Source organism: Ascaphus truei, chromosome 3 (assembly GCF_040206685.1).
Source record: "Ascaphus truei isolate aAscTru1 chromosome 3, aAscTru1.hap1, whole genome shotgun sequence".
Classification (NCBI taxonomy): domain Eukaryota; kingdom Metazoa; phylum Chordata; class Amphibia; order Anura; family Ascaphidae; genus Ascaphus; species Ascaphus truei.
In genome coordinates, this window is record NC_134485.1 from 117,261,151 (window position 1) to 117,287,781 (window position 26,631).

A 26,631-nucleotide genomic window follows, 5' to 3' on the forward strand; every position below is an offset into this window, starting at 1 on the left:
ATCTAGGCTAACTTTCGTCAAAGGCATTGCAAGAAAATGATAATTTGGGTCTATTACAATGTTGATTTTTAGAAGCTATATTTCTGCATCTACAACTTATTTTTCGATTCTTGTTTAAGGTAATTATTAGTACCTTTACCCCTTCACTGCCAAAATGGAACAGTAATGCTTTGCAGGTCGCTCTGGAAGCAAAAGGGTTAAATAGTGGTGGTCATTGAATTATTTTTGTTGTTTGCATGGTAAACTAAGGTAAACATTTTGTTAGATTTTCTTTCTGTACAGAACAGTGCATACAGTATAACATGCATTTCTCTATTGCAGTTTGTCAGCAAGCACCCTAACAATGTCTTCTGGTAGCAGCCGAGGATCCCTGGCATCAAGTCGTGGATCTCTGGCATCAAGCCGAGGATCTCTCAGCTCTATAAGTTTTACAGACATTTATGGCCTTCCACATTATGAGAAATCTGAAACTCAAGCAGAGTTTGGTCAACATCTGCGATTTGATATGATTCCATTAGATGCTCTTTCCAGAGATGGTCAATACTCTGAGTCAGCTGGGCTTTCCAACCTCAGTAAGCAAAAGATGTCTATGGATACCCCCCAGTCATTGGCATCCTTGTCATCACGGTCATCCTTATCTTCACTGTCTCCTCCAAGTTCTCCATTGGACACACCCTTTCTTTCTGCTTCTCGTGATTCTCCATTGGCCCAGATGTCAGAAGGTTTGGAGGAAATGATGGGCATGGGGGCTTTAGATATGCTTAGAGGACAGGCCTCATTGCTGGGTGATGAGGAACCTCAAGGAGCATCATCCCAAACACCAGATAGCCATACAGAAAGTAAATCTCTCAGAGAAATTGGACCACAGTTGACAAGTCTACAGATGGGTGCAGGTGATATATTATACCTGTTAAAGTTAGAGTTTCTCTAAGCAGCTTATAAAGGCTTTTCAAGAGCGTTGTTTAAAGATGAGCTCCATAATTCAAATCTCTACCACAATGTAAGCAGTATTAGGCCAGGTCCCTAGTGGCCTCTGCAGCGCACGCTATGGCATGCGCGCCGCACACAAGATACATACCTCTATCAGGCAGGCCCCAGTAGCGTCTTGTGTGGGCGCTCACGTATCGCCATGGCACATGCTCTGGCACGGAAGAAAATAATTTTGTCTTCCCGTGCCGCGATGTGATCACGTGGTTGGCGGGCAACCAACTTCATGGCCGCACCCCTCCCCCCCGTGCATCCCATCATTCCCCTATAGACCACCGATCGCGACTTTTATCTGTGAATGTACCACCAGGTCGCCAGGCCGCGTGCAGGACTAAACACTGGGGCCATAGCCTTAAACCTCTCTAAATGCTCTTTTCTGATGGGTACTAGTTCAACTAAGGAGCAATTAAAGGGGCAGTTTCACATAGAGGGTCAAAAACAACTTATCGGTGTAATTGGCTTCCTTAGAACGATTCACTCACCCCTAAAGTAACTATTTTACTTATCTGTATTTTTAAAAATATATATATTTTGCTTTTCTCTGAGTCTACTGAAATCAAGCATATCAGCTACTTATGTTTGACTAATGATGGCATTATAATTCCTTTGCAAACAAAGAACAACATAAAAAGAACAATTTACCTGTGGCTTTTAAGGACCAATAAGCAAGTCCTACAGTACCACAAACATTAGATAAAGATTGTTTAAAAAAAAATTCCTTTTAATTTAAATTTGAATTTTAATGCAGGCCAAAACAAACCAAAATATGTTATTTTTAGTTTTTCCGATAAAAGAAGTAACACTTTTTCACTGAAACAAACAGTTGCCAACTATCACTGAGTAACAAAGGTGTAATTTAGAATACAAGATAATTTGTTCCATGGTGACATTAATTTAATACTAAAGTGGCTGTGTGCTTATGAAAGCTTAAATTGTTTTATTGCTGGTGGTGCAATTAAGAACTAGTGCAACATAAAGATTTATGACGGGTAACAGAGAACACTTAACTAAAGTTTGATTGTGCAAATACTTATACTGTAGTTTGAGTATTTTGGAACAAAGGGAAAGATTGGAATGTGGATTGGTTTCCTGCTATTATTTATTATTATAGATTGCTCTCAGTGTGCTTAATAATGTGATAACATGGTACAATGAATCACTAGCCCCAACAGCATAGTCACCTTTCTACCAGTCGTAGCAAAGAAAGATAGAGGCCCTTATGTAAGATCCCACAGAAAGCAATAGATTTTTTACTCTTTGATTGATGTGGCGCTATTTTTATGGCATCAGTTTTGCAGCCTGGAGACTTGAACGACCTACATGTGCATGATCTGTCTTTTAAGGGCTTATTTTACATCCGCCACAGCGGCAGATCAGTACGTCCCCCCTTTATTTGCTATTAAAATGTCATGTTACATTTTGATCCAGGGGTCTCCCAATGTATGCCAGTCCTACCTCCATGTGACCACTGTTTCAGATGATGCTTCTTCTGTGTGTTCAGCATGTATGACATAGTCAGACACAATGCTATTACTCACAAGATTCTTCCTAATACTTTGTTCATTATTCATTGATTTGGGATAAACAGAGAAGAATATCTGTTGAACTAGGGAGCTCCCAGAAGTAAAACCTTCTTATGTCCACTGGCAGCAACTATGGGTCAATGGCATTCAACCTTGGATCACTAGCAGCTATCTTTTAGCATCAAGGTCTGTCTTTGGCTCACATACATACTGTATTTATGATAGAACAAAATATAGGAAATGTCTGCTTCAACAAGTGCTAGCACAGTAGCTAATGTTGATTCATGAATGAAGGCCTAAACATTAGTTTAAGATGTCATTTTGCTGCCACCTTGCTGTACTATGCAGAAAACAATTACTTTTTATATTACCCTAGTTAATCAATTTTCCAAACAATTATACTTTCTTTTTGTGATATTCTAGCATCTATATTTAGGCTACTGTACATTATCTTAAATTGTAAACATGATATAGTATACAAGCCACTTAGATAAATAATGTAAAAGTACAGACTCACATAGGATCATGTGTAGGACAACGTCTATTTTCTGCGATGTAGTTCTCTGTCTGTTATAGTATACAGATTGCTTCTGTTTGGCTTGTGATTTTTAAATGTGCAGAAACACGCAGAAATCTGAACCATTCACAATGATGAGTGTCCATGCGATAGTGCTCAGATCGGCACTATCACAATTAAATGAATAACCACCATGGTTTTATGTTATCTTTGTTTTCTGTAACAGCAATCTCCATCCGTGAAGACTGTACCAGAAGACTAGAGAGAGACAGGCGAGTCTCTGCCGGTCTATCAGATGACTCCCTTGCAAGTGACAGTGGCGTTTTTGAAGCCTTAAGTAAAAGGTTGGCTAGCTGTATTATTATAAAGATTTTGATGCTGAGACAAATGTGGATACTGTTGCAGACGGGGATATCTCATCTTCAATATCTTTAAAGAATGGATTTGTTTTCTAAGTTAGCATTAAAAGTGACCATGTGCTTGATGTCAAAATATTGCATTGTATTATTAAAAATGGCAGTTTCTATACCTAGTCTTATTAACCCACAAATGCAATTTCACCATTTAGATTTTTGATTGGAGATTCAGGAGAATCAGCCCTGAAATATGGATTTTGCAGGAGAGAGAGAAATTCCTGTTTAATCGAGTACCCATTGACTTACAGTATATGCCTACCAAAACATTCTATACAACCTTTGAAAACACAAGATATTTTAGATAAAAGCTATTTGAATATACAAATAGGTTTATTGCCCCGGTATCTCAAATTAATAAATAGGACTTTCTCTCTAAACCCACCCCCCCCTCTCCCCCCTCCCCCCAGCAAAACCTATATTTCAGAATGTGGTTAAAATGGTTTCAAACTATTACAAAAAAAACTTGAGCAGCTTTTGCATGGATGTACATTAAAGCTGCAGTTAAAACTGCCTTAAAAAAAATTCCATTCAATATGTATATCAATACAATCTGCACACTGACAAGTGATTAGCTAAGTTGCCGATCGATCCGTTCTCCTGTGATCGATCGGCGAAGTTAGTGCTGCAAAAGAGTACCCAAGATGCAAAGTTCTGTGTGGAAGATCATGTGACCAGGCAGGCACTAGATACAACTGGTGCACTGCTAGAGAGTGGGCAAAATGGGTGTGCCAAAACCTCTCTCAGAACAGGAAGGGGATGTGACTTTGTAAATGGTTGCTATAGAAACAAAATGCAAAAATGCTTATTACATTAGAATACATTAAACATTTCTTTAAAAATTGTTTGTTTTAAAAAAAAATGCTACGAGTATTTTCTCATAGTACAGAACTGATTTATTATAAAGAAACACACATGTAGGATATTGCTTGAACTGCAGTTTTAAAGGAGCAATCTAAGTAGGCAAATTTGTTTGCAGGTTTATTTCTTTTTAACATAGGATTGAAACAGGGGGTCTCCGGGTCTGAACCCCATTAATTTCAGAGATACTTACCTCCAAAGGGGGTGCCGGTATAATGATTAAATCTCCTGTGTCATGTGGGCCAATAGGAAACCGCACCGGATGACGTCACAACCTCCTATTGGCCTGCAGGGCATGGGAGCTTTGAAAAGCAGCCAATATATGATCCCTGCTATTGAGCCGGAGCAGCTACCCGCACCCCCTATGGAGGTAAGTATCTCTGATAGCAGGGGGTCCCCAGAGCTGAAATTAATGGGGTTCAGCTCTGGAGACCCCCTGCTTCAATCATACAGTATGTAAAAAATGTGCCAGCTTGGACTGCCGCTTTAAAGTCCTAGAAGTTAAAGCAGCAATTGCACTACTCACATTTTCTTCATCTGAATTGTATTATTTTTAGCTCTAGGGACCCCTTGGTCCTTGAATTGTTTACCTTTTTTGTGCTGGTCCCTTTTGGGAAACCAGTTGGGCCACCATCCATGCCTGAATCCCATGGGCCAATAGAAATCTGAAATGTCATGAGAGCAACCATCTTTAAGTTTAGCAGGAAGAGGTAACCTCATATGAGGAATAAGCGGAGCACTGCAGGCAGGGTTGGACGCATGTGGAAACGGCACACCATTGATAATAAAAAATCTAATTTATTAAGTGACTAGAGACATCACAAAAAAGGAGCAGAGCTGTTCACTCAGACGCGTTTCGGGCCGTGGCTACTCTTTGACAAAGGGCCACGGCCCGAAACGCGTCAGAGTGAACAGCTCTGCTCCTTTTTTGTGATCTCTCTAGTCACTTAATAAATTAGATTTTTTATTATCAATGGTGTGCCGTTTCCACATGCGTCCAACCCTGCCTGCAGTGCTCCGCTTTTTCCTCATATGAGGTTACCTCTTCCTGCTATCATTTACCATAGCTGGATGCACGCCTGGATGACCTTTTATCTGCAATTTTTGGATATAGGCTCTGCTGAGCCTCTACTTAAACAGTGAGTTATCCATGGATTTCTATTATACCTTTTAGTACCAGATACAGTATCCTGTATGCTCTAAGTAGTTTCATTTAAGTGGGGTGGTGAACGGGGGTGCACTTTTACCTTTGGGTTGTTGTGTCCCCCAAGTACCCCATAAATCCCACTTTTATTAGCCTACCCAGGCGACTGCTATATCATGAGCTACAGGTGATCATTGTCTTGTATACTATCAATGCTCTATATACCTTAAGAGCAATAATAGAATATATCTTCAAGATTAATGTGTTTTGCTCACTACCAAGGGATTCAAAGAAGATTATTGATGAAATTATCTACCTGTGGATTGTATTCTGATGCACCGATGCTTGAACTTTATGTCTACCTATACACCATCTTTAAGTTTACTTTCATTTTAGTGGTACATAAAGGTAAATAGCTCAGGTGGAACTGGTCCCTGGAACTAGGAATAGGATGGTTCAGCTCCAGGACCTCCCGAGTTCCATTTCAGTTCCATTTCGGATTTTTTTCCCCACAGAAAATACTGGGACTCCTGCTATAAGTTCACACGACAAACCTTAAATGAATCTTCCGGTGTCTGCATTGCTCAAATGTGAGGGTCAATATTAAAATAGTTATGAATTGATATTGCATGCCATGAGCTTTACCATTTTAAATTCGAGATTTTTTTTTTTTGCTGTATTTTACATTTTTAATAATGATGATAGTGAATTTATTAATAACACATATCAAAGCATAATAATACTCTCTTAATATATTATTTTTGTTTTGCATATGACAATATATATGAACAAGTGCAATATACTTCATTGTGTTTTCTGAATCTAGGAATGAGAATGTTGAAGACTGTAAAGACTCTGTCAAAAATGAAGAACCTCAAGTCCATGTTGGAGTGGTGTAAGTTGAATAAAAAGGATTGTGATTTGAAGCTGGAAAATCTATTTGAACTCTAAAACCTTTCCTTGTGGTCCCACACTGCAGAACACCAGCAGTCAATACACACACATGTGTCTTACGTTGCTTATTCTTCAGCCGTGTCCATATCTTGAAGAGCCTCAGTAGGAACATGTTTTGCGGACAACCATTCAAATGGGAACGATGTGCATAAATGTTTAGTACTTTTTTTCTCTTCTTCTCATACTACCTGTTTACGGCTTCAGTTCTCTGCTATAGCCTATTCCTTAACCATATGCTTATTGTAGTGGACATGTACTCCAGTTTAAAAAAAATCCTCTATACTACAACTCTATTTACACATCACTAGCTATTGTTGTCAATGTAGCTATCCTATTCAACAGAATGTGGCCTAAACATCAGGGAGTCCCCTTGACAAAAAAGACTAGTTGGCCAGTATGTGTTAACAGATGACTAGAGAAGATGGTACGGCTGCATTCTATCATTTATTTGGCAATTATAATTTAATTAAAGTGGGAATGTACCTCATAAGCAACCAGAAATTCCATGACCTCTTTTCAGTGAATGTCCTTCTTACGTTTTAGGCATGACAATGGGAGTGAGTGTCTTCTTGTACACGTGTTGCAGCTAAAACACTTCAGTGGTCTCACTCTCAAGCAAGGATGCAGAATGTAAGTATGGCAAAGTTTGCATTTTTACGTTCTAAACCTTGGGCTGGAGGCAATGTGGTTAGGATGTTTGTGAAAGTATTTGTCCTGTTTGCACATGTGTAGCATCAATTCCGGCATCTTTTACAGCACTTTTTATGCCAGCGTGTTTCAGCGATGTCATTAGTAGTATTAGCTATTGTTATATTCTCTCCTCTTTACATTGAAGGCTCGATATCTGAGAAATGACTTGTCAGGTTTCCACTCATAGGTGAACAAAGAAGAAAAAAAACAGCGCAAAAACTCATAGTGCAGGATTTAAAAAATGTATTGAGATATTGTATCAGCAGGTAAGTGTTACACGTTCATCAGGGTAAGGATTTAAAAGCATGACATGTTAGGGACATGTTACCACAAAACAGGAACTGCCACACCGATCATCCGATCATACTAGCTTTACAGAATGAAATATCCAGGATCCTATAGCCACGAAAACGTCTGCTTCTGCTGGTGGTCAACACCAGGTGGTCCTGGTCTGGTCTGTTTCCCGTGTTTGTGCTGATGAAAGGCTCCTCTACATTGTTTGTGAAGGCCGGTTACACGTGGCAGTGTTGGGGCGGCTGCCGATGTCGTCCGAATTGTTCCGTTGCTTATCAAGGGACTCGTATGGCAACAAAGTCCCAAAAATGTCTCACACAATATGTGCAGAAAACGGCAATAAAATACTAATGTATTAGGAATGTGGAACTAGCACACAAATGCCTCAATTCCTACGCGTTTCGTAGTGTAGGACTACTTCAGGGATAATCTTTGAATGGTCACAGGCACTAAATATAGCCCGCGGAATCCAAGGATTGGATAGCAGAGGGAAATATGCTGCCCAATCACCACAGAAAAACCATAGCTGATCTTAATAGAACAAAACCACATTCATCATTATACAAATGAGTTAAAAAAACTTTTAAGAAAAAACACATTTGGCCATTACTTTAATAATAAAAAAGTACAAAGAATAAAACATTCAAAAACACAATATTGAAAAAATACGAGATTTAAATCAATGACCTCTAGAAAAAGAGAGAATTACATTAGTAACAAATAATTACAATAACTAATCAATCCAAATAGCAACCTTAGATTGAATTGAGGTGTCATGAAACTTAAACAGATAATAAAAATAAAAAAATCACTAAAGACCCCACCAACCAGTTTCTAGTTGAATTAAAATCTTTACTTGACGATGCCCTAGCTTCCACAGTGATTACCACGTTGGAATTTTCATTTTTGTACACACCGTTCCCCCACGCATACCGACATATTATCATCTTCCCTAAATACATAATGCAACTGTTAATCCACCCGGGAGACCAATAGTCTCTGGGATTTGTTCACTCACAGCCAATTTGTCACAATATGTGGACTTCTTCTTACAGAGGTATGTCTGCATATTGCCGGCGCATATTAAAGACACAACGGCTGTTTTAAATCTATTACATACTATTGAGTGGAAAATTAACTACAGGTGGGTTACATTTGATGTTCAGTCCCTTTATTCGTGCATCCCTCATTCAAAAGGTCTAGGCAGTTAAAGAAGCTGTAGCTAATGATCCAGATCTCATATATTAAATAGTGAATTTATATTAAATGCCATTCCATTCATTTTGTCGCATAACTATTTTTTATTCATGACCCAGTTTTATATTCCGTTTTGTGGGATTGCAATAGGGACACGTTTTGCCAATATCTACATGGGGGGTTTGGGAACAACGATATATCTGGAATAATAATCCTTTCGCCAACAGCATTATTGTTTGGTGTAGATACATCGATGATGTGCTTTGCATTTGGGACGGTGACGAGGACTCTGAATGAATTCAGGATTTATTTAAATCAAAATGATTTAAATCTTGGGTTCACTTCAGAGAGTAATAATATTTCAATTGATTTTTTGGATCTGCACTTGGAGGCAAAAATAGGTTATTTATAATAACTAAAACTTTCTTCAAGAAAGTAGATACTAATAGTATGCCGCTATCATCAAGTACAGGCATACCCCGAATTAACGAACGCAATGGGTCCAGAGCATGTATGTAAAGTGAAAATGTACTTAAAGTGAAGCACTACATTTTTTTCCCACTTATCGATGCATGTACTGTACTGCACTGCAATCGTCATATACGTGCATAACTGATGTAAATAACACATGTGTAACGGGCTCTATAGTCTCCCCGCTTGCGCACAACTTCGGTACAGGTAGCGAGCCAGTATTGCTGTTCAGGACATGCTGACAGGCGCATGCGTGAGCTGCCGTTTGCCTATTGAGTGATATGTACTTACTCGCGAGTGTACTTAAAGTGAGTGTCCTTAAACTGGGGTATGCCTGTAATCATAAAAGATCATGGATAAATAACATACCTCCAGGGCAGTTCCTGCGTCTTAAAAGAAACTGCAGCCCAGGCGGATTTTGAAGCTTAGTCTGTTAACCTTTTTGATAAATTTATTCAGAGAGGTTATAATGAACGAATCTCTAAGGAGGGTCAATAATATGGAACGAGATTCACTATTATTGCAAAATGTAAGAAAAAAAGAGTACTTTCAATACTGAAGGCACAGATAAAATTATTAGGGTTCCTTTCATTACTAATTTTAATTCCATAGCAATACCATATAAAAGATAGTGAACAAGAATTGGATTATTCTTTCCAATGACCCTATCTGTGGCCCATTACTAGAACAAAAAAATGATTTTTATCTTTCGTAATGCCAAAAATGTAAAAAATAATTTTTTCTTAAAAGTTTTTTTTAACTCATTTGTATAATGATGAATGTGGTTTTATTCTATTAAAAGCTGTGGTTTTTCTGTGGTGATTGGCCAGCATATTTCCCTCTGCTATCCAATCCTTGGATTCCGCGGGGTATATTTAATGCCTGTGACCATTCAAAGATTATCCCTGAAGTAGTCCTACACTACGAAACGCGTAGGAATTGAGGCCTTTTTATGCTAGTTCCACATTCCTAATACATTAGTATTTTATTGCCGTTTTTTGCACATATTGTGTGAGATATTTCCGGGTCTTTATTGCCATATGAGTCGCTTGATAAGTGACAGAACTCTTCTGATGTCATCGGCAGCCTCCGCAACACTGCCACGTGTAACCGGCCTTCACAAACAACGAGGAGGAGCCTTTCATTGGCACAAACACGGGAAACAGACCAGACCAGGATCGAGGTGACCACCAACAGAAGCAGATGTTTTTTCGTGGCTATAAGATCCTGGATACTTCATTTGGCAAAGCTAGCTAGTATTATCGAATGATCGGTGTGGCAGTTCCTGTTTTGTGGTAACATGTCCCTAACATGTCGTGCTTTTAAATCCTTACCCTGATACACTATCTCAAAATATTTTTAAGATACTGCACTATGAGGTTTTGCGCAGTTTTTTCTTCTTTTTTGTTCACTAGTGATATAGTTTGCTGAGCCATTCTATGTAAGCAGCTGCAGTTCCTCATCCAGTAATTCACAGGCTAAACCCATCCTGTCGTTTTTTTTTTCATCCAGCACATATGATTTATATATATTGATCACTTAATATTTTTACACAGTTTATTATATAATTTCCACTTCACTTTTTTTTTTTTTTCAACTTCAAATTTTTCTTTATTGGGTTCACAGATTCTTACATTGTATCACAGCCCATTGTATTAAAGCATCCCAATAAAGTTTTTATAGCATACATTAGACTATTTGAACTGCTTCAATATGGAACAAGAAGCAAACATATACTTCACTTTTATGATCACTGAATCACTTTATTGATTTATATAATCACTATACATTTTTATTAATTATATTTGATATTAACTATTTGATGTGCTGCGTTTTTCTACTTTTTGTCACATTCCACTCATAGGTGAATGCATGAATGTCTCCAAAACATACTTACTTATGTTGTTTTGTAACTTAAAGCTATTTATATAGTGTACAAAATTTAAATGCTAGTGCCCAATAGGGCATTTTTATCATAGAACAATTTCCTTTTTATTTTGAAATCTTGAAGATTATGGATCCAGTTCTAGACAGGGCTACCTGTAAGCCCTTGTGATGTTGGGAAAATCACTTTATCAGTACAATAGGAACCCTTTTCAAAATTTGGTAATTGTTCAATATCTTTTTTCTTTTTTTTTTTGCAATGTTTTAGACATATTAGAGTGTACCTACCTTCACTTAACTCCAACACGCCAAGCACTTATTGCTCCAAAGCGTTGGAGTTCCAGATGCCACTGATGTTTAATGAAATGTTCCAAATCCCAATGCAGTCAAGTGTTCTGAAGCTCAGCTCCTTGCAGCTCTACATATGTTCCGTGTGCCCACAGCTGCAGGAAGAACTATTGGTGAGTTACCTTTGTCTTCTCAACACTCAGCACCATACAGTTAAAGTGCTTAAAATATTAATTCACTTATGGATAGGTTTTTTTTGATTTTTAACAACATACCCAGTAATGTATGTCTCACAGGTCAGCTTATGTGAAAAGAGAAATCCTATCTCTTGAAGTTCAAAAGGAAACTAATATGTATAATAAATGTACCTCTTTAACTGCTTTCTTCAAGCCATAATAATTTGCTACTGTAGCACTGTGTTTAGCGGCTGTAAACTACTGCTACAATCAAATGTCCTTTTTATTGTCTCTTTTTGTGTGTGTAAGATCCAGGGAGCACACTGAGCTGCCTTTAGAGTAAATAGGACATAGGTTGATATGTAGAGGTATATAGCACTAAGATTCACAAACCTCTGTTACTGTAAGTCTATAATGGGCGTTAGTGGTAATGACAGGCAAATGATTTGCAAATGAGTCCCTTAAAGGAGCAATTCATGCTTTTTTTTTTAATTACTGTTTTTTTAACATAGGTTTGAAGCAGGGGGTCTCTGGAGCTGAACTCCATTCATTTCAGCTCCTGGGATCCCCTGTTTGATAAGATACAGACCACCAAAGGGGGTGTCAGTATCTCCTGCAAGTTTAAATCTCCCACGTCACGCAGGAAGCCTAAATCTAAGGACATCACGGCTTTCTATTGGCCCACAGGGCATGGGAGCTTAGAAACTCCGCCATTACTTGAACCCCGCTAACCACGCGGAGCGACTACCACCACTCCCTACAGAAGTCTGTATCTCTGAAAGTAGGGCTGAAAGTCCCCTGAGCTGAAATTAATGGGCTTCAGCTCCGGAGACACCAGGCTTCAATCCCATGTAAAAAAAAAAATATGCCATCTTGGATTGCCGCTTTAAGGTTAAAGCAGGGACTGAACGCTATGTTAGTTAGATCATACCTAAACTTGGCATTACTCACATGCAGACCCTGAAATCGGGCTTTTGCAGGGCCTAGATGGGGTTAACTTCTCTTCTCTTTCTTAACTTGAGTTAAAGACCCATTTTAGGGATCAGAGTAACACTAAGATGTACTTAATGTTATTGGAAGACAATGCAGTTAGGCTACAATAATGTGATCTAATCGTATGATAATAAGATGTATAATGGCCATTGTTTTTGTACATAATTAGCTTTGAGAATTTGCATTGCCTCAGGCAACATAACATCTGTTCCAGTTTTAGGTAATGTTATGTTGAGTAGAGGTGGGCAAAACTGTAAAAATCCGTTTCCTTGAATTTCCTGAGCTTTCCATTCAAAATCCGCTCCACGGTGTAAAATCCGTCGACGAATTGTTCAAATTTCAACCCATACGGATGAATCCAAAACTATCATAGGATATAATCCATACAGCTTTTTTAAGAATCCAATCCGCTGATTTCGCAATCTGTGATGAATATAAAAAATCGGCGAATAACACATTGCGGAATCCGTGGATTGGATTTTTAAAAATCCGCCAACGGATTTTGGAATCCGTCATTTCGATTGTCAGTGATACAAAAAATCCGGAAAGACGAATCACCTTTTTTAGACTGATTTGCAGGAATCCGCAGACCAAAGGAATCACCCGATCGGAGGGGGATCCAAATCCGCATTTTTTTTTTGCCCATCTCTAGTTAATGAGCCCTGAGCTTTGTAGATCCCAGCCCTAAAAGGGTTCATTTATAGCACACGTTATGTCCATTCACTTTCATGTACTTGTTGCATGCTGTACAGATACAGGGCCTCATGCAGAGAGCATCGTTATTTCAAAACTCGCCATTTTTTGTTCAATTTCCCTCAGAAAACGGCATAAAATGGCGAGTTGCGAAAAACGCGCCATTTTTTTATTTCTATGTTTAAAACTCGCCTCGCGGCTGGCGAGAACCTCCATCGCGCCATTTTTAAAACTCTCCGAATGCAGAGAGGTGCGAACGGCAAGTAGCGGCTGTTCGCGCCAAAAAAAGGCGCGATTCTCGCATTTTTGCCGCGCCACGAAAATATGGCAAGATGGCGCTCGCCGCCTATAGTAAAGGGGAAAAAAAAGGCGCGAATTTGTTTTTACACGTTTCTGAAGCGCGCATCTCGCCAATTTAAACTCACCACACGCATCCATGTTAAACATAGCAGAATTCGCACTTTTCTGCATATGGAGAATAAAACTCTCCAAAAAAGCTACTTTTTATGAAATTCGCCATTTTTAAAATTCTATGCTCTCTGCATGAGGCCCACAGTACGGTATGTCCTCCACCGAACATGCTGCTCCAAAGTTATTTATTTGTTTTCTCAGGGCATTGCTCAGATTAGTTTGGCTGATTATGAGGGCTCAAAAGAGATGCATCTTCAGTGGTATCCCATCCAGATCTACAGCAGCACAGTTTCACAAAGGCCTACTGATGACAATGACTACAGTGGAGGCCGCGTGCAGTCTGCTGAAAATACAGCTGGAAAAAAAACGGTACAGAGCAGCAAACATTCACCGTACCTTTTTTAGTTTTCTTGGGTCCATTATCACATACTTATTATGTTACACTCTTTAACCAAAGATGACATGCAAGGGTTGCCCCGGTGGGCCAGTGCTGTTGGCCGGTGCTGTTGCAGCTTCTCAGCAGCAGTGGCCGGAGACTCCCCAACTCCCCATGCAGCAGCCCATATGTCACAGTCTGCAAAACTCTCCCTCCTCCTGTCGGCGCCGAACGTTGGGTCCAACTTCCGCCCCGACCGAAGGAGGGAGCTTTAGGAGGGAGCTGCTGAGTCCCCAGAATGGCGCAAGACCGGAGCAGCATTAAGGAGACCTCCACACCCCAAGGTAAGATTGTTGGTGTGTTGGAGGTGTGTGTGTTTGGAGTGGGGGAGTGAGAGGGGGGAAGAGAGAGAGGGGGAGTGTAAGGGGACTTGATTACAGAGACCCTGTGCTCTTCCCCAGTGGAGATCACCGGGCCTCTGTAATTGTCTCTTACCTTTTCCGGAGCGGCATCTCCTCCTGCAGCATTGAATTGTCATGGTGCCCTGACATCAAATGACTCTGCAACGACACATGGTGATGCTTTGCTATGACAATGTGATGTCACATGTCGATGCGTCGCCATGACATGATGCCGATACGTGTCTGCAGTCCGCCCCCGATGACATTATACATACTTGGCAGACCAAGATAAGATATTATCATGAAAGATATTTGTTAATAATGGCAAAAGGTCTACAGAGTACAATGAAAACATGGAAGTGAAAAAAAAAGTTCAAATGCCAGATTTGTTTTTAGCTAGTCCCCTACATTTGGTCTATTAAAATTCACTGCTTCGCGGCTATATTGCAGTGTTTTACAGATCTTCTTTCTTGGGCTTATTCTATATAAGCCGAGTTGGTCGATTGTTCCGTGTTTGTCCCAAATTCTGCTTTGAAGTCAACGTAGAATTTAATCTGAGATTGGCCACTATGGCTGACATAGAATAAGTACTACAGGGCAAATGCTGCACACCACATAACAATAATATAAGGATACAACTACCGGTGCTCCTGGTTCAGGATTCTCTGTGATGATCCAGCTTACAATGGAAGGTATAAAGAACAGGGCTCCACGGAATTTTCTTGCCAACAAAATGACTGACGTTTCGGCCACACTTGGACTTTCTCAAAGCAGAATGGCACCATTCTGCTTTGAGAAAGGCCAAGTGTGGCCGAAACATCAGTTATTTTGTTGGCAATAAATTTGTTTTGAAAATTCCGTGGAGCCCTGTTCTTTATACCTTCCACTGACATAGAATAAGCTCTTGGTCTCTCTGCCTTCCTTTATGCAGATCATTTAGCAATAATATGGTGTGCCAGTGGTCAAACAGATGACACATATTGTTTCCTTCAGGATGCAGTGTCATCTTTATTAGCTCGGACTACAGCTCAGCTCGAAGCAGTGGAGCGTGAATTGGCAGTGGAGAAAGTGAAGCTGGAGTACACAGAAGACGAAATACTAGAGATAGAGCTAAAGGAAGATCAAGCTGAAGCTATCTCAGAGAGGTAAAGTCTATGAACACCTTTTGTTCTGCTTAGCTCTTTCACTGCCGGAGGGAACACTAATGTGTTGCAGTAGTTTGTAACCTTTTTGTAACTGCAGAACCCTTTAAAAAAGGATTGTGACTCAATTGAACCCCTTAAGAAATGATTGTGACTTTGCAGAACCCCTGCCACTTACACTCGGTGGCAGCTTCTACTTTTAGGCTGAGGCCATAGACGGGTCCAGCCGCGCTCCTCTGCGCTGACGCTGAGGCTCGCCTACCCGGTCAGGAGCGATTACATGGGCTGGCAGGCGAGCCAGCGTGCGTGATCGGGAGGCGGGGCAGTGATGTCGCTGGGCCAATAGCCCGCCAAGCGCCGACGTCAACATCATGACGCTGCATCGCGCTGATTGGGTGTTTTCAGCCAGCAGCGCGCTGAAAAACATTTTCAGCTGTCGGCTGAAAATCTCTGCGCCTCAGCACCCCTACGGACGCTCGGGGATGACCCCTCTAAAGACATCCTCATTGAGAATGACTGTCACGATGGACGCACTTATTAACAAATGTATATTTTGTGGATCCCAATTGAGCAGAACAAGTTGAGCAAAATAAACTGAGATTTATTCCCTTGATAGGCAAACACACGACAACTGCAGAATACACTTAATAATTACACTTACTGGTATAGGAACAGGGGATAATGTCCAGAAAGGTGCAAAGCACCAGAAGATTGTCTTTTAAAATGTAGTCCTTTTGCAAGGGCATAAATTGCCAGCCAAATCCTTCTGTCAATGTGCAAAGTCTTTTCTGGTCCATTGGGGTTAATCAGATAACCCCCAGCAATCACAGTGTCCTAACGCAGAGTTTTGTCCTTGGTTCCGATGTAATAAGACTCTTTGCGTTCCAGGAATGTGCTGCTGCTCTTATCCACTATTAGAAGCATGTTGGAAATCCGATCACATGGTATAATGAAAAACGAAAGAAAACTGGGATAGCCTGGGTGGCATGTATATAGGGTTTGAGAGCCTATCTCCAACATACCCACCCAATCCCCCTTGTGGGAAAGTTCTCATTCCCCAATCCCCTACTTGCCCACAGTTTGGAGACTGGGCACGCTATGGATTTCGTGTTCACGCAGAGCATGTGCGACAATGCCACCATGGCTACTTAGCATAGGTGCACTCCCCTCTTTACCTGGCCTCTCTCAGGCGGGAAGGGAAACTCAGGGCGGTGAGCTAGCCCAGATGGGTCAACAGGATTTCCTATTTAGCATCCATCTGGCCAATTCACACCCACCTGACTCTGGGTCATTGATATGCAACTTTCAGAGAGCATAGGCGTGGGCCCAGCATGTTACCTTTGAAGCTTGCATAGGAAAGTGACCCAGCTCATAGGTGTCAAAACATTTGGTTCTTGTGTGCATTTTAATGACAGGAGAAACAACCTTCATCCTGCTTGTCCCTGTTAAAACCTGTAGCAAAAATACACTTTATTGAAAATACATGTTCCCCTTATCTCACAATTATATTTTTCATATGTGTGTGCTTGGGGTGTACTCTACTGCAAGCACATACAATCCTGCAAAATGGGGACAACAAGGGGCAGAGGGAAAAATAAGACATGTACAGTGCATGAAAAATTAACCCCTTAATCCCCAATACGAAATAGGGGTAACCAGCTGAGCACACTGCCTTTATTAATGCGCTGATTACGCCCATTTTCGCCACACATCCCCCACTCAAAGCCCAAGGTTTGCCCTGGCCACCTCCTCTGGTGGTTGGGCTGACCTGAGGGTTTTTGAAGTCATTAGTTCATGGGGATTGTCCTGCCGGGAGAGGCCATCAGCATTACTATGCTCACTGCCTTTCTTGTGCTGAATGTTGAAATCAACCTTCTGCAAGGCAAGGCTCCCGCGCAATAGTTTGGCATTCTCTCCCGACACCCTCTGTAACCAACTTAGGGGGTTATGGTCCGTAATAACAGTGAAGTGTCTGTCATAAAGATAAGGCTGTAACTTCTTGAGAGCCCATACTATGGCCAGACACTCCTTCTCAATAGTGGCATAGGCCACTTCTCTGGGCAGCAGCTTGCGGCTCAGGTAAACCACTGGATGTTCACTGCCCTTCTCCCCCACCTGGCTGAGCACAGCCCCAATGCTAAAGTCTGAGGCATCAGTCTGCACCAGAAACTTCTCGGAATAATCTGGAGCAGCCAGAATGGGTTCACTGGCCAATGCAGTCTTCAAAGCCTGAAATGCAGCTTCACAGGCTGGAGACAGACTACCAGCACAGACAGTCACTTCTGGGTCAAATCAGTCAGAGGGTCAGTCCCACTAATGGGCTGTGAGGTAACCTGCCTACAGTAACTAAGGGGCCCTAGAGAAATCAGACGCCTGCCACGCACCCTGTGCCCTAGAGGCAATACCTCTGCCCTCTACTGAACATTGAGTGGGTATAATAGCAAGCCCTGTCTCCCTAACCCTGGCTAGCAATGCTGCTACCTGTCCTGGATACAAACCCCAGATCTGCCTGAAGCCAACTATCTTCTCCCTGTATGCCCCTACATACCTCTGCACTCTCCCTAGTGCCCTCCTGACCAGGCAGTGGGAGGTAGCCAGAGCATTACTCATCCTGAATGGCACCCTGAAAAACTCGCAGAGGCCATTCTGAAGGCTGAAGACTGACCCCCCCTTTGCCTTCCTCTCTACACTGTCTTCCACCTCTGCTGATACTCCAAGTCTTATGCAGAGGATGCAGATCACCTGGAAGCATGGGCTGATCTGTACTATGTGCCCTGCCCAGCTTGTCTGGGAACAGAACCCTAGGCTGCTCTACCCTAGCCCTGGCTTCTGCCCCTGCCTGCCTACCTCCCCCAGGCCCCTAGCTCAACTAGGACCCCCCTAGGAAACCCTATCCTACCTAAGAGGCCTGGCACTGCCTGAGCTACTTCCTGAAACATGTTCCCCATTCCTGGTAACAGGTTCAGGAGCATCTGCACATAATCACCCGCTTTACCCTCTGGTTGGCAGGCGCCCCAGGGGTGGCCAAAGTCTGCCACTGCCCCTGCTGCCTCCGGCCAGAAGTAAGGCTGCAACAGCTGGGTTCTCATGTGAGTGACCCCCTGATGCCCCACTAGTGGACTGGGGAAGGCTACCTGCAACACTTGCTGCCTACCCACTAACCGTCTTCTACCTGTCCAGCCCCTGGCTAACCCGGTAGAACCTGGCTCCCTACCCCAGAGCCTGCGGTGCCACAGCCAGTGGTCTGACCCCCCGCTTTCCCAGGACTCGGACACCCGCAGTCCCATACCTTCTAAGCTGGGGTCAGCTTTCACCGCATCCCTATCTGCTGTCCCTAATTCTAACCACCCACCCTTAGTCTCTAAGTCAGGGGTAACAGGAACAATAAAGGGAACACTAAGTCAGTCACTGGTCGGGATTCAGTAGTCTGGCTTACCTGTCTTGTCTCCTCAGAGACTGCTGGAACCGTCGGTTCTTCTGTGGAAGAAGGCTGCTTCTTCTGTGATCCCTGATGACAGGCTCTTAGGAATCGAACGCAATAGCAGGCAATTCCGCAGCAACCACACAGATCCCAGGCTCCAGGTTATTGCTAAGGCGCACCTCAGCAGTTACCCTGGACAAAACCCCCACCTCCCTCATGCCATGATTGGCACCCCCATCCAAAATGATCTGGGCACCCTGGAATGACCGTAGCCCTCCATCAGGCATGGTTCTTTGCACCCCGGTGCCCGGGAGCAAATCTTCTGGCTGCACCAGAATAACAGCAGCACCCAAATCTTGCAAGCTCCCTGCTTACCGGTCACCAAAGGTAACCCTCCGTGGATGCCTGCTCAGGACATCAGCAGGCTGCATCTCGACTGATGCACTTGGACATCCTCTGCTCACTGCGGCTGACACGGGGGAGACAAGGGCAGGTTCTCCGTGAGACGTCCCTCTGGGGGTTGTTTCCATGGCTGGGCTTGCATCCTCTGTGGGGGTATGCCAGACACAGGCATCTGACCCCTTAGTAGCTTGTGAGCGGTGCCCCTGATGGGTTCCCCCAGACCGCTCACGGTCCGGGCAATGTGGCCAGATGTGGCCCACCTTGTGGCAGTGATAGCAACGTCTCTCAAGCTTGAACTCCCCAGTATAGGGCGTGTTGCTGCCCACTGTATGTTTGGGAGTGCACTGAGGTGCAGACTGGTCCCCCCTAGCCAGAATGGCTGCTTCTCTGGGGACTGCTGCGTTACTCACCAAGGCTCTGCTGGTTACATATTCATTTGCTGGCTCGGCTGCTTCCACAGCAGTTACTCTGGGAACGTCCTGTTCCCCGCTGACAAGGTGGGAGTGAGGGGTCCTTCCAAGCGCTGTCGACAGGAGCTGTACCCGCTTTTCATAGCTAACCCCTTCTCCCCACGTGGTGAGGAGTGCAATGAGTTCAGAGGTAGCAAGTCCAGTTGCCGCAGCGACAAACCCATCTGCACCCCCTGGCACCACGCCACCCTCTTCCAGGTGGTCACTGACATCCTCCCCCTGTCCTTGCAGCCCTGGAGCTGGAGGGACCTCCTGCACTCCGGGCTGAGTACCGTGTGCTGCCACAGCAGCTGGTGGGGCCATCCTGCCCTCATATTCTTCTAAGTCCTCCTCCAGCTGACTCTTGGACTGACTGTCTGTCGTGAAACCGTACCCCACACATCTCTCCACGATCTGCGCCCGGTTCCAGATACAAAACCTTCCTGAGCGTGGACTCATGGTGCCACTTTGTTATGGGTCCAGAGACCAGTGAATTATCTCGTGCTCTTTGGAAGTGTGTGTAAGTTGCCACTTGTCTGAGGAGCTCGCAAGCCACGAGGTCCTCACTATATTACCGAGCCCCACAGGAAACTGCAATATAGGCTCAATCAATATCCCACCACGCTGCCACCAGTTTTAAATGCCTGTAACGATGGACGCACTTATTAACAAATTTATATTTTGTGGATCCCAATTGAGCAGAACAAGTTGAGCAAAATAAATTGAGATTTATTCCCTTGATAGGCAAACACATGACAACTGCAGAATACACTTAATAATTACACTTACTGGTATAGGAACAGGGGATAATATCCAGAAAGGTGCAAAGTACCAGAAGATTGTCTTTTAAAATGTAGTCCTTTTGCAAGGGCATAAATTGCCAGCCCAATCCTTCTGTCAATGTGCAAAGTCTTTTCTGGTCCGTTGTGGTTAATCAGATAACCCCCAGCAATCACAGTGTCCTAACGCAGAGTTTTGTCCTTGGTTCCGATGTAATAAGACTCTTTGCGTTCCAGGAATGTGCTGCTGCTCTTATCCACTATTAGAAGCATGTTGGAAATTCGCTCACATGGTATAATGAAAAACGAAAGACAACTGGGATAGGAATTTCCTGTTCACACAGAGCATGTGCAACAATGCCACCGTGGCTACTTAGCATAGGTGCTCTCCCGTCTTTACCTGGCCTCTCTCAGGCGGGAAGGGAAACTCAGGGGGGTGAGCTAGCCCAGATGGGTCAACAGGATTTCCTATTTAGCATCCATCTGGCCAATTCACACCCACCTGACTCTGGGTCTTTGATATGCAACTTTCAGAGACTCACAGGCGTGGGCCCAGCATGTTACCTTTGAAGCTTGCATAGGAAAATGACCAAGCTCATAGGTGTCAAAACATTTGGTTCTTGTGTGCATTTTAATGACAGGAGAAAAAACCTTCATCCTGCTTGTCCCTGTTAAAACCTGTAGCAAAAATACACTTTATTGAAAATACATGTTCCCCTTATCTCACAATTATATTTTTCATATGTGTGTGCTTGGGGTGTACTCTACTGCAAGCACATACAATCCTGCAAAATGGGGACAACAAGGGACAGAGGGGAAAATAAGACATGTACAGTGCATGAAAAATTAACCCCTTCATCCCCAATACGAAATAGGGGTAACCAGCTGAGCACACTGCTTTTATTAATGCGCTGATTACGCCCATTTTCGCCACAATGACGGGGCTCAGCACGGAGCGTCCGCATGGCTCAGCGCGGCTTCCCCCTCTATGGACCCAGCTTTACATGGATACGCTCATGGGGTCAGTTTATTAAGGCACAAATTGAGTAATTCCAAGGCAAAACTATTGCACAAGATGTATCAAAGAATGCATCCTATCAATTTCAATGATTTTTTAAAAACTATAGATCTGGGTTTTTTTTGCACCCAAATTCCACCATTTTATACCTTGATACACAGACTCATTAAATTGTTTTTTTTTCCTGTGGACACTTAGACGATGTATGTCGATAATAAAAATACTATTGCCGTGGTAGAGCTTACACTGTCAGCTTTCTATATTGTATACAATTACAGTCTTAACTTTTGAAAACCCTTTTGTGTTATTACATTTAAAAAATGACCAAACATAAAGTGATTGGGGCCTGAAGATGGAAATATTTGCAAATTAGACATTTTGTCAGGGAACCACAAAGCCCAGGAGGAAACCCCCCCTGATGTATTGCATTGCCTAGCTGTTTTGTGCATATAAAGGCAGTCCTCGGTTATCCAACGGATTCCGTTCTGGAAGTAGCGTTGGATAGTGAAACCGTTGTAAAGTGAGTCCCATGTTAATCAATGGCAGTGAGCGTTGGATAACGCATTGCGGCTTCGAAAAACAGACCATAGGGTTGCATTGTAAAGCGTTGGATATGCAATTCGTTGTAAAGTGAAACGTTGGTTAGCGAGGACTACCTGTACCCACATTTTAATTATCCACTTTATCCAAATCATATATTCTGTGACCCTTTATTTACTGTACATAATGATATCCAGCACTCAATAGAAATAAGGAAGAGATTGAAATTCCACAGTGATGTTTAAGAAAATATGACATTTACTCACAAGGTTGTTACACACAAGAGTGTTGATCATATAGAATGTTAATTATATATATATTTCAAAGTTTATATATTAAAAAAAAAAACAAGTTTACAAATATACCTATATTTTTTACTAAAATAAAAGCAGCAATACCTATCTCCCAACCTGGTAGGAGCTTGATACGAAAACTGGTATGCCGAGAGAAACAGTAATAACAAAAATAGGAAAAACAAGGGGAAAAAATAATTTTAACTAAGGGACATATATACATGATACTGTAAGGAGGGCAAAGGGTACTGAGGGTCATATATATATATATAATTCAAGGAGAAAATATTTCGGGGGCATCTTTTCGTAATGCTAAGGAAATTCTATTTCTGGCTATTGTTGCCCATTTTATTTGCACTGAATCCCAGATTACATAAAGGCTTCCTTTATTTAACCCTTTAGGCACTTTCACATACTGTACAGTATTTCACGATGTTTAGTCCACTAGACAATAATAAATATTAGGCATATCCTGTAAGTACCTGCTGAAATGGAGTTTACCATGATGGGGTTAGTAGGCTTGAATAATTTTTTTTTATCATATGATGCATCTAAAGGACTCCTTTGTTAAAAGCCTTTTGCTCAAAATGTACAATTTCGCTAATACATTGCAAGCCAATTTGGAAGAAGCGCAGGGTTTTTGTATTTGTTTGCCATAAAAGTTGCATAGTACCTAGAACTTCAGGGATCACTAACCAACAGTGCCATCAAATAAAGGGTCTGCTGAGAACCAGTGCATGTAACATCATCTCAGTGTGCTACAAGTGGCAAAAATCAGATCGTAAGCTCTTTAGGCAGAGACACTCATTGCTGAAGTAAATGATACTGGGTACAGCACAGTGTAGATTCAGCAATATGATGCTTCAATTTCATGTTTATGGTTTCGTTTTGTATTGTTTGTGACAGGAGCTGGCAAGCAGAGTCAATTGACAGTGGTTGTCACAGTAACTGCACACAGATGTGTCCTCATTATTCTGAGGCTTTGTGCGGGAATGCCCTTCACGGGGTCATGGGTTCAGGGCAGGCAACCCTGTATGATTCTATGAAGATTCAGAATAAGCCCCTCAAGGTAAACCTTTATTTATACAAATACTCAATAAGAAAACACATTGACACGATACAGTGAAGTGAGTGGGAAGACAGAATGAGCACTACTGATAACCTAAGCCTACTTTATTTTTTATTTTGAATAAATAATATTTTATTAACATAAAAAATACATGATGTTGGTAAGACTTTATATAAGACATTAGCGTATATTAAATTGATGTCAGAATTTTACATATATTTGTATGTAGAAGATAGCCAATATTGTAAATACTGTACAGTAGCTAACACTTTAGCCTGAATATTTACAGTACTTAGTCATTTCAACAATAAATCTGTATTTCCTGTTACATACGATCAAACATCTCATGCTGTAAATAGTATTTCACAATAGACATTGAATAATAAAGGATATTTTAGGAAAATGGTAAAAACTTTCTTGTTTAACTAAAACAAACATTTACTTTATTGACCAATCCAGTGCTAGGTATTTAAGAAAAAGGCAGTATCATTGATTAATTAAATAATGGCTTTTAGACATCATTCACAAACAGATGTTTGCTTAAAAAAAATGTAAGGTTAAACCGCTGCTAAAAGCTGAAGCAGTAATTGACAAATAATGCAACCAAGAATGTATGTGACCAGAATTAGGGTCACATACATGCATTGTGTTTACATTTTGTTTTTTAATTACAGGATTGCAGCAGGGGGTCTCTGGAGCTGGACTGTGTTAATTTCAAATCCGGAGACCAGATTAGATCAGCTTCCAGAGATAATTACCTCCATAGCAGTGCCGGGATCTACATCTGCTGTCAGAGAAACTGTGTTCCTAACATAAGGGTGGCTTTAAATGTCCCACGTCACGTGGGCCAATAGGAAGCCATGACATCATCTGTTGTGGCTTCCAATTGGCCAGTGTGACCGGGACATTGAAACTACACAGGGATACCGCCCCCCCCCCCCCCCCCCCCCCTACGGAGGTAACTATCTCTGGAAGCAGGGCCCCCCTGTGTTGAAATTAACACAGTTCAACTCCGGTGACCCCCTGTTTCGATGCTGTAATAATAAACTTAAAAAAAAGTAAAACACAATGCAGCCTGTTCTGCTTCTTTAAATTGGGATTACACTGCTTTACCCATTGTCAAAGCTTAGTGAATCACAGCCCATGTTCCTAAAATGTACAATGTTTGTGTGGATACCCACAGGTAGATAAGGAGACCAATACAGAGGACGTCTTCCCAGATGAGGTGGCTATTCTTCCAAAGGAGAGAACCTGCCGCCGGTCTCGCGGGGCTCCCTTTGTCCGCAGTGGCACAATTGTCCGTTCCCAGACGTTTTCTCCAGGCGCACGGAGTCAGTATGTTTGCAGAGTGAGTATGAAACTGAATATCAAACACAAAGACAAATACGAGGGGCTCACTTACTGTACATAGGGGGGAATTCTCAAAGCTTTGATGACAGGTATCTAAGGACGTCAAGTCAGCAGTAGCTGCCATTCCAGTCAATGCAAGTTTGCTCTAATCAAGCTCAAACTGGGTCAAAGATGGCCACATTTTCTAAGCAGTCAGTGAGACACCTCCCAGGGCGGAAGATACCTTACAGCCCCTTTACTCAAATGGGCTGTAACAGGCAATATTTACTAAACTAGCACGGTTTAGTGCACATCGTACATACCAACACTCGATGACACAATAGTAATATTGACCGTAAAGAAACCCCCATGGTATTATTAAAATGAAGCATATTACTTTACTATATTAACCATCCTCACACTGATGAGACCCAAAAGGTTGAAACAGCCGTCTGTGAGTAGGTTACTGACGATGCACTTCTTTAACCCAGGCTGTGCTGAAAAGCTGTGTAATGCGGCAGGCATAAGTTTATAGGGATCCATGTTAAAATAGATTTGTGATATTGTGTCAAAATAGACACTGCGTGCTTTATTTGCTATTACTTTCCTATTCCCATAAAATGTAAAAAGAATAACATGCAGTCATTGGGGCATTTTAAAACATCTGTGAATTTGTAATAGGTTTACAACCCTGTAGGATTGTTGTATTGGGCGAACACCATGTCAATCCGAAGTAAGTGCTCATCTTTTGAATCTCTAGATTTTCGAAAACAAACCTAAAAATGAACATTGAAATAAAGTTCAAAGTTAGAGGAGCCTCATTGGGGATAACAGCGCAACCCCGTTATAACGCGATCCGTTACAACGCGAATCACTTATAACGCGATGCAAGTGTGGCTCCCAATTTTCATATTTATGAATACTTTAGAACACTATTATTGGTATCTTAAATACTTTATTGTACAATGCAATACGCGATCCGCATATAACGCGTTGTGATTCTTTGGACCCCAAGCACAGCGTTATAAGGGGTTTGAGCTGTATTTACTAAAGTCTGGAGATTCTAAAGTCTGTGCAAAAGAATTCTCATACTGTAGCTTTCAATAGGAATCCTTTTCTTTGATAATATGGCTCTGTGTTTTGCACTGGTCTTGCCCTACTTTTGCAACCGGAAGACTTTAGTAAATAGATCCCCACTGTTTACCAAAATCAATTTTATTAGATAAACATATCTTTAGATATTGTTGTAAATAAGCTTTCAGGAGCTCACACGTCTGTCCCTCGTGTTTACTGAGCTGTGGTTTATATTAATTCACAAACCTGGAGGGATAACTACAGGCATACCCCGCTTTAAGGACACTCACTTTAAGTACACTCGCGAGTAAGTACATGTCTCCAATAGGTAAACGCCAGCTAACGCATGCGCCTGTCAGCACGTCCTGAACAGCAATACCGGCTCCCTACCTGTGCCGAAGCTGTGCGCAAGCGGGGAGACTATAGAACATGTTACACATGCATTATTTACATCAGTTATGCACGTATATGACGATTGAGGTACAGTACATGCATCAATAAGTGGAAAAAAGGGAGTGCTTCACTTTAAGTACATTTTCGCTTTACATACATGCTCCGGTCCCATTGCGTACGTTAATGCGGGGTATGTCTGTATTTACGAAGCAATTGCCTTGAAACAAAAATAATGAGATGAACAAATCGACACACTGCTTTCTATACTGTAGCTATTATTTTTTTTTCCTATTAAAAATAATTTAAAAATTAGCGTATATTTGAAACATTTGGGGTGGGCGGTGGGGGGCGGGGAGATAAAAATTAGAAAATAAAAATGTTGCAAAAAAATAGAAAAAGGAATAAGTTAAGAAGAATAATAAATAAAGGTACGGAAGCATTTTTGCTAC

General features: G+C 41.8%; 1 protein-coding gene across 4 annotated transcripts in view; it reads left to right on the forward strand.

The window, feature by feature from the left end:
- WWC3 (WWC family member 3) overlaps positions 1-26,631 on the forward strand; it is a 253,016-nt gene that overhangs the window by 211,220 nt on the left and 15,165 nt on the right. For 2 of the 4 annotated variants that reach the window (XM_075589397.1, XM_075589398.1), the window contains exons 11-19: positions 322-893; positions 3,254-3,371; positions 6,272-6,340; positions 6,943-7,029; positions 11,204-11,396; positions 13,698-13,865; positions 15,267-15,418; positions 23,224-23,386; positions 24,570-24,734. In XM_075589397.1, the coding sequence (XP_075445512.1) occupies positions 322-893; positions 3,254-3,371; positions 6,272-6,340; positions 6,943-7,029; positions 11,204-11,396; positions 13,698-13,865; positions 15,267-15,418; positions 23,224-23,386; positions 24,570-24,734 (1,687 nt within the window). The remainder of the gene's footprint in view (positions 1-321; positions 894-3,253; positions 3,372-6,271; positions 6,341-6,942; positions 7,030-11,203; positions 11,397-13,697; positions 13,866-15,266; positions 15,419-23,223; positions 23,387-24,569; positions 24,735-26,631) is intronic. The other 2 variants (XM_075589399.1, XM_075589400.1) reach the window with 2 other exon arrangements.